Raw genomic sequence first — 9,077 nt, 5'->3', positions numbered from 1 at the left:
TGTGATGACCGATGACACTTATAGAGATGATGATGAGAAGGAAGAAAAGAAGGAGAAGAAAGATGAGAAGAAGGATGAGAAGAAGAAGAGTGTGGCATTCAAGGCCACATCATCCAAGGGCAAGGCAAAGCAAGAATCATCAAGTAAAGATGAAGACTTGAGTTTTGATGAGATGGATGATGAGAAGATGGCTCTCTTTGTCAAGAGATTTGGCAAGTTCATGGTGAAGAAGGGCTACCATGCTAAAAGGAAGAAGTCTTCATCCAAGAACAAGGAAGAGTCAAGAAGGTGCTTCAATTGTGGAAGCAAGGATCATCTTGTTGCTCAATGGCCATACAATAGTGACAATGATGATGATGACAAGAAGAGTAAGAAGATGGACAAGAAGGAAAAGAAAGAGAAGAAGGACAAGATGACCTTCAAGAAGAAGAAGAAGGGTGGTTCATTTGTGGTCACTTGGGATACTGATGCTTCCTCAAGTGATGATGATGATAGTGATGATGACAAGACCACCAAGAAGAAGGCTCTTGCAAGCATTGCCATAAATGAGAAGCCTTCTCTCTTGTATACAAACATAGTATAAAAGATACGGCCCCATCAGTGTGCAAGCAGATACTTAGAATGGAGAAGGTACGATGGTGGCGCAACAGCGAGAAGAGGCAAAAATCCTAGCTCGATTAGATGTATTTTGGCGTTGGCCTATAGGCTGTTTATATAGGACCGTCCGACCTGATCTCGTGTCGTGATCACGATCTAAACCGTTTGGGACTCCTGTCCACAAATTTAAAGGTCAAGTAACCAAAAACTAAATCTCCAAAAAGTGGTACGCCCCGCAAGGCCAGGGTCCAGGTTTCGGCGGACCATTCACGCAGGTGCCGCGCGCCATTCGCCCCGCCTCGCCCGGCAAGGCGAGCAAGCGTGCGCATGTTGACTTCCTTTCTCCTTCTCATGACTTGAGGAAGTGGAAATGACTTTCATATCTAAGCATGGCTACCTTCACTTTTACGAGCAAGATTTTTTATCATACGGGTATTAAACCCTAGGTCGATGTGCCTGTACTATCAGACCAAGGCTAACACTACAGTCGACAGGTCGGCTGTAAGGATTTTTACGGTCTTCTCTCAGCCCACCCATATAGTAGTTAGTTCTCCACTATTAATACGTGGCTCACTTGTTTCTCTCACAAAGTGTCTCAGTTTTTATGTCTAAGCAGGCCGTAAGCTTACAGTCCGCTTCTCTTTTCTCTCTTCTCCTCTCTCTCCTTCACCTTAGCATTTAGGCAGCTTACAGCCTGCTATTATAGTTGCTCTCATGTGTCTCCTTATTCGAGTGATACACTACACTACCTCTTAAATGATTTTCAGTGACGCCTTTTTATTTCTCTTTTTTTTCAGATGTAGATCGATTGCTGATTAAGAACTTTTTTCTAGAGGTGTCTCCAGGATGCTCGAACCAGTGGACCGCTCTTGAGAATTACTAGTTTCGAAATTAAAGATGGCCGGCGGCCTTCCAACCACCAAAAATGAAAATAGCCTCCATATTACTAGAAGAAAAACCCGGTGGCATCTCGACTCGTCCTTCCTCCCTCTATTTAACGGGTGAAATCCCAAGAGGCGAAAACAAGCTAGTTAGCACAGGAGAGAGCGAGAGAGCGAGCGAGCGAGAGAGAGCGAGAGAGAGAGAGAGAGGAGGAGGAGGAGGAGGAAAAAGCTAATAATAAGGTGGTCGTTCATGGCTCCAATGAAGCTGTATGGTGCGACGGTGTCGTGGAACGTGACTCGGTGCGTGGTGGCGCTGGAGGAGGCTGGCGCCGAGTACCAGATCGTACCCATCGATTTCGCCACCGCCGTGTTGGGGTTTAGTCCCACATCGTGTAGCGATGGTGGGGGAGCACAACATATAAGGCGGGAGAACCCCCACCTATCAGGCTAGTCTTTTGGGTTGAGAAGGCCCAAGGCTTTATATGTTGTAGCTCTGGTGGACATGGGACCTGTGGGAGCGCAAGCTCGTGGTAACGAGCCGGGCTGGCTGTAATCCAGCTCCAAGATCGAGAACGGCCCGGCTCGCTACCACGAGCCTGCGCTCCCACAGGTCCTAGGTCCACCGGAGCTGACAACATATAAGGCCTTTGGGCTATACTCAACCCAAAAGACTAGCCTGATAGGTGAGGGTTCTCCCGTCTTATATGTTGTGCTCCCCCACCATCGCTACACGATGTGGGACTAAACCCCAACAATCTCCCCCTTAGTCACATCACCTATCAGGCTAGTCTGTCCCACATCGTGTAGCGATGGTGGGGGAGCACAACATATAAGACGGGAGAACCCTCACCTATCAGGCTAGTCTTTTGGGTTGAGTATAGCCCAAAGGCTTTATACACGATGTGGGACTAAACCCCAACAATCTCCCCCTTAGTCACATATGGCGGGGGCACCCCGATGTGTGACTAAGGGGGAGATTGTTGGGGTAGCGATGGTGGGGGAGCACAACATATAAGACGGGAGAACCCTCACCTATCAGGCTAGTCTTTTGGGTTGAGTATAGCCCAAAGACCTTATATGTTGTCAGCTCCGGTGGACCTAGGACCTGTGGGAGCGCAGGCTCGTGGTAGCGAGCCGGGCCGGCTGCAAGCCAGCTCCAAGATCGAGAACTCGGTGGTCACCACCGGTTCCAACACGCCGAGCACAAGAGCCCCGACCACCTTGCCCGCAACGTACGTCGTCGTATTGTACTGTCTTTTTATTTGCCCGGCCGGCCGGTCGTCTCTCCCGGCGGTCTCCATCCCCTGCTGCTGTTGCTGCGGGATCTGATCTGATAGTTAAAACTCATCACTGTCCAGAGTATTGATATGATTTACATATATTGTGTCTCGATCTCTGCAGCCGTTCGGTCAAGTTCCAGCTTTCCAAGATGGCGATCTCCACCTATGGGGTACGTACGTATGATCCTATCATATCTCTTGGACGGAGAGTCGGAGATCCTATATATACAACCTCTTTGTAAATATGACAGTAGTACTAGTTTTCATCCCTGCCATGCATCACAAAATGGCATTTTTCCCAGAATCGCGTGCAATTTGCAAGTACGTTGCCCGCAAGCACAAGCCTGACCTGCTGAGGGAAGGCAACCTCAAGGAGTCAGCAATGGTGGACGTGTGGCTGGAGGCGGAGGCCAACCAGTACACCGCTGCACTGAACCCTATCCTGTACCAGTGCCTCGTCAGCCCTATGTTCGGGGGCACCACTGACCAGAAGGTGGTGGAGGTGAACCTGGAGAAGCTGAAGAAGGTGCTCGAGGTGTACGAGGCGCGCCTGGCCAAGCACAAGTACCTCGCCGGAGACTTCCTCAGCCTCGCCGACCTCAACCACGTCTCCGTCACGCTTTGCCTGCTCGCGACGCCCCATGCTTCTGTGTTCGACGCGTACCCGCACGTCAAGGCATGGTGGGATGGCCTCATGCCCAGGCCGTCTGTCCAGAAGGTCGCCGCGCTCATGAAGCCGTCTGCTTGAAGTGAGCTGAGTCTTCGTACGTTCCTGGAATAATAATATATATAAGCCGACGATCGAGCTGTGTCCTGGTTCTCGATCGATCGGCATGTTATCCAGCAGGTTGTTGTGTTGAATAAGCTAGGCGTTGTATGTGATCCTTGAATAATTGCACTGAGAACAACGTCGGCATGTTTTCGTGTCTTGAGAATAATATAAGCTATGTGTTTGGTATATATAGTAGCTTCTCATTTAATCAAGATAACTACTCTCCCTCTGTTCTAAATTCAACTCCGTTCTAGATTTTCTAATATTATATGCATGCAAAAATTATCTACCTAAAAAAGTCAGAATAACTTACCATTTGGAATATTTCACATGTATAAATGATGGATGTTAATGCTCATGGAATGCTTAACATAGTCGAACTACCTATGTCATTAATTTATATCTATCAGAATATTTCATACAAACACAAAAAGTTATCGAATCTGTCAATATTAGTAAGATTTTTCTTGCCGTTTTTTGGTTGATTCAACAGCTATCGATTTTATTATAATTAATATCCTATTAATTATAATAAATCATCCGATTGAGATAGAGATATATCGGTATCACATCATCTTAATTGGTCGTCCTCTTATCTGATCATGCTTCAAATCTTATAATTGATGGCTTAATTATGCTAGATCGGCTATTTTATCTCTATTCCAATTAAACATAGTATGCATTCAAAAATATGTTTTAATCTTGAATAAACTCACTAGTTAATGGGATCTAATCTAATGACACAACAATAGCTGCATCGATTCAGTCGAACCTCACTGGTAAGACTTTGGATTAGAGATTATCAATTAGTGGTTTTGTTCATGGTCAAGATATGTACTCTGTTTGTTTGCTATGTATGCATCGGCTATTTTAGCCGATTCACCTGTGCTTTCACATATATGGCACGCTTTCATGAACCTGTTGACATATAGTCGGTTTTAAGGATTTTCTAGTTTTAGATTATTGTCATCATCATAGCTGCATCGATCCGGTCGAACCTCACTGTTGATGGTAATAGATTAGATCTAGACAGTTTGTAGATCTGTTTATATCAAACAGTCAATTGTTTGTGTGGTATATCTTTTTTTACCGAATTCATTGGCTTTGCACCACGTATTGATTAAATCTAATTTAACCAATGATGTATCTTTGACGCGTACATATTAATAGCTCAAGGGAAAGGATCATTAAACATCATATATGGGTGTATTGTACTTGTTATCATAAATTATTCAGGACTCACGAGCATCACAGTCCTTAACAGTCGATTTCTTCTCGTATCGACTATTTAGTCGATTTCCCTGTTTGGCTGTTGTCGAAGTAGCGTACTTGGAATTGTCTGGGCAATACTGGTATGTTCCACCCTAAATTACTGATAAGCTTTTTCTCCTTATCAAATGCAGGTCAAGCCAAGCAGATCTCCGGGCTGACTTCGCTCAGATCGTCCAGCTTGCTGCGTTCCTGGCGCATCGCTACATTTTTGCGCTGACACTTGTGTAGCATAGAAGTAGCTCTCTTGCATGGCTAATTTAGTTTTAGTAACCTTGTTAGCCACATTTCTTAGTTTGTATAGCTAAGTAAGTTACGCTCTCTAATTTGGCTTGTGTAGCCTTGTTATTGAGCATTGCTAGTGAGCTTAGGAGCTTTATGCTTTTACTTACTAGATTATGTAGGAGCTCCCCTGGTTGTTTGAAGTACTAGTGCATAGGTTTGTGTGATCTTGCTCTAGAATTGATTAGGTGAGCTCTTGGTAGCCTGGCACCTTTGTTGCTTAATTAGGATCTTTATAAGGTGTTTGTGAACTTAGATAGATGGGTGTAGTCTTGGCTAGACCGATAGTTTTATTTTCGCATTAGTTTCAGTTAGCTAGCGCATTTAAGTTTTAGAAAGGACTATTCACCTCCCTCTTGTCCGCCATCTCAACCCTACAAGTGGTATCAGAGCTTGGTATTTCTTTTGTGGTCTTCACCGACCCGAGAGGATGGCATCTAGTGGGCTAGATGATTGTGAGACACATATTTTTTATGGCACAAACTTTGGACTTTGGAAAAATCACATGCTTGATCATTTTAATGTAAAGGGACCTAAGTTTTGGTGGATTGTCACTAGTAGTCTCACTCATATTTTGGACCATAGAAATCTCACCAAAGCTCAAAGAGTTCTCTTTGAACTTGATGCACATGCTTGTTGTTATCTAATGGATGCTTTGACCTTTGAGCTGATGAAAAAGATAAACTACGTGAAAACCGTTCGTGAGATATGGGAATCAATCAAGCACACCTTTGATGATTCCTCTACATGGGATGGTGGCAAGTTCAAGAAGGATGAGCCCAAAGAGGAGGTGCATAAGTGTGTCAAGCATGACCACAATTTGGTGCTTGTGGAAGATTGATCCATCTCATGGTCAAGTGGTGATGATGATCATACCACAAGATCACTTGACAAGATTGATGATGATGCCACAAGTGATGCACGTGATGATTCTACCTCAAGCACACTTGGTGGTGATCTTGATGATGATGGATCATTGTTCGATGAAATTGCTACTACAAGCTCATCCATTATATCACATTGCTTCATGTCACAAGGTGACACAAAGGTATCTAATGCAAATATGATTGATCTTGATTCCTATGAGGAGCTTCTAGATAGATTTGGTAGCATGATCAAAGCTTTAGAAAACGAGATGGCTAAAACCGAGAAATTGAAAAATGAAAACTCTTTTATAAAGAAAACATGTGAACAACAAAAGCATCTACTTAATGTTACTACTTGTTCACATGAGGAGCTAAAATTAGCTCATGAGGAACTTAGTATTGCTCATGATAACTTGGTACAAGACAATTATTACCACGTCACCAAATTAAGTCTATTTACAGGTTCACGGACAACCCACCTGCATCTCTAATTATATTATAAGGGCTTGCGGGGTTGAATACTTGAATTTCCTATACCAAAACAATGCCCTTTGTATGTCTAACCTTTATAAACAATATCCAAGCAACGAACTCATCACTTTTGCTGATTATAAACAATTAATCAGCTAAACAGTATAGAGCAGCTGAATTAATTAAACTATTGCAATAAAGACTAATCTTATTTTAGCATCAAATTTGGTAATGTAAAATATGACTCAAGCCAAATTTGGGTACAAAACACAAAGGTGGGTTGGCCAAAAAGAGTCGACATATGTAAAATGATAATAAGTCATATGGTTAGGTTCCTTGTGTTGGAACTAGGGATGAAAACGGTACGGATATTTTCCGACCGTATTCGAAATCGAATCCATTTAGAGGGATTGAGATCTGTCCGTATCCGAGTCCGGATATCCAACATCCGATACTGTATCCGTATCCAAATACTCAAATCGCATATTTATGATGTCGATATCCAATCGTATCCTATCCGACATAGTTGACACTATCCGTATTCGAATCCGAATCTGGACAAAAATATGAAAACAAATGTAATATCGGTGATATCCGTCCGTATCTGGTCCGTTTTCATCCCTAGTTGGAACCCACCCATCCGCGTCCACGTTCTCGATCTGACATGGGTGCTCATATTTTTTAGGATTTAACAACGCTATTCTTTTAGTGATAAACGACGTGTCAGTCGATAATGAGACACCTCTGATGTTTTCATTAATTTCGAGATGCGCTTGCTTAGTCTTTCAAAGGATTCATAGGTGTAGGTCGTGTGTGTGCATGTGTATTCATAGAGGTGCATATTACTGTGACTCAAAAAACAAGAGATTCAATAAATTTGAGGACGAAAAAATATTGATGACCACCAAATTGTTATAGTTAAGCATATGTTAAGTAAAATCTAAAATTTCATGAAACTTACCCCAGTAAGGTAGGCAAATAAACTTATATGAACGGAAATATTTTATTCCAGTTGCGCTTTATGTGTTTTTATTATTGTCTAACCTGTAGAAGCCATATCAACAAATACGCATAACAAGAATATTGTTACAATACAATAATTTTTTTTGTCAAACTTACCCTACTAAGGTAGCTAGGCAAATAAATTTATATGAACGGAAATATGCAAATAAACTTACCCTAGTAAGGTAGCTAGTATAAACTTTTTTGCTGTGATGTTAGGGGGCATGGCCCTGCCGGGCCCCCCTTATCTCCACCACTGGTCAGCGGTCACGTTGGTCTCGCCCATGGCCATTGGCCAGCCCAGCAGGTAGATCTGACACCAGGTTCCTCCATGCTCTCACGTCCCCTGCTGTTTGCCCGGTTTCATCCCCTCCGGCAAAGCCCCGTCGAAGCAGAGTAGGTTGGCCAGGGTTATTATATACATAGATGGGGATGGCTAAATAAAGAGAGTCGACATATATGATATGAGGGTAGCCTCTCCTTGTATTGGAATCCATCCATCTGAGTATAAGTTCTCAGTTTGATATAGGTGCTCATATTGTCCAGGATTTGACAATTTTATTTTTCCAGTGGTAGACGACATGCTAGTCATCACATGATGTCTCGCTATTGATGAACACATCGCCTACTGCTGAAAGAAAAATATCGTTAAATCTTGAAATAAATCAAAAGAATATGAGAACCTGCACAAAGTGGAGAATTTAAATCTGGGGTAGATAATAAATTCCACCGAGCAATCTACTCCCTCCGTCGTTATAAATTATAAGTCGCTTTCACTTTTTTGGTACATCAGATTAGTCAAAGTGACTTATAATTTAGAACAGAGGGAGTAGCTTAGTACGTACACGTACTGTCATATAATTCTTTATGGAGAAAGAAGTTATTTGGGACAGATACGAGTCCTCATTGTGGTATTGTATATCCATGTATTAATTATTGATGTACTGCCATGTATAAATACCGGAAATACATGAACCCACCACTAGTACAGAAACAAGCTGTACTCCGGATGGAAAACCCCTTCAGTCCTGATTTCCCAACCGGGAGCACGAATCCGGGACTAAAGGGCCCCTCTTTTAGTCCCGGTTTCTCGCCCGGGACTAAAGGTCCACCTTTAGTGCCGGTTGATAATACCAACCGGGGCTAAAGAGGCCTCCCGGCCTGGCCACGTGGGCCGACCCTTTAGTCCCAATTGGTATTACAAACCGGGACTAAAGGTTTTCTTTTTTTTCTTTTTTTTTGTTTCTATTTTTAATTCATGATTCGTTTTGGTTTTCGAATAGGTTTTCGAATACGTATTCTACGCTGCTAATAATATACGTATTCTACACGCTTATAATGTTCGAACATTTTGTACAAACTAAAGTATGAAACTAACATATATATTACATGCATATACATATATTGTACGTTATTTTATGTACATATAATATGCATATATATATTACAAATAAAGCTTGCATTGTATATTCTATCATATCCTTGGGATAACAAATTCACTCCATCTGGTTTGGCTTTCATGTTTCGTTCATGTTATTGTAGAACTCGTCGGTGGGGTTTAAGACCTGGTCATTAAGAAATCCTGCTATGGTCTCTTGAATTGCTTTTAGTTGGTCACATCATATGACTTTTTCGTTCAACCATAGAGTTTTTA

At 42.5% G+C, this 9,077-nt stretch overlaps 1 protein-coding gene across 1 annotated transcript; it reads left to right on the top strand.

Moving 5' to 3' along the window:
* The first annotated feature begins 1,683 nt into the window (after positions 1-1,683).
* Positions 1,684-3,627, top strand: LOC136518031 (glutathione S-transferase 1-like). Its single transcript, XM_066511683.1, has 4 exons — positions 1,684-1,848; positions 2,684-2,713; positions 2,883-2,931; positions 3,064-3,627. Exons 1-4 carry the CDS (start codon positions 1,732-1,734, stop codon positions 3,507-3,509), a joined length of 642 nt encoding a protein of 213 aa, XP_066367780.1. The 5' UTR covers positions 1,684-1,731; the 3' UTR covers positions 3,510-3,627.
* The last annotated feature ends 5,450 nt before the right edge of the window (positions 3,628-9,077 follow it).

This window comes from Miscanthus floridulus, chromosome 17 (genome assembly GCF_019320115.1).
Source record: "Miscanthus floridulus cultivar M001 chromosome 17, ASM1932011v1, whole genome shotgun sequence".
Classification (NCBI taxonomy): domain Eukaryota; kingdom Viridiplantae; phylum Streptophyta; class Magnoliopsida; order Poales; family Poaceae; genus Miscanthus; species Miscanthus floridulus.
Note: the sequence above shows the minus strand (reverse complement) of the source record. Positions and strands in the feature narration are given on the sequence as shown.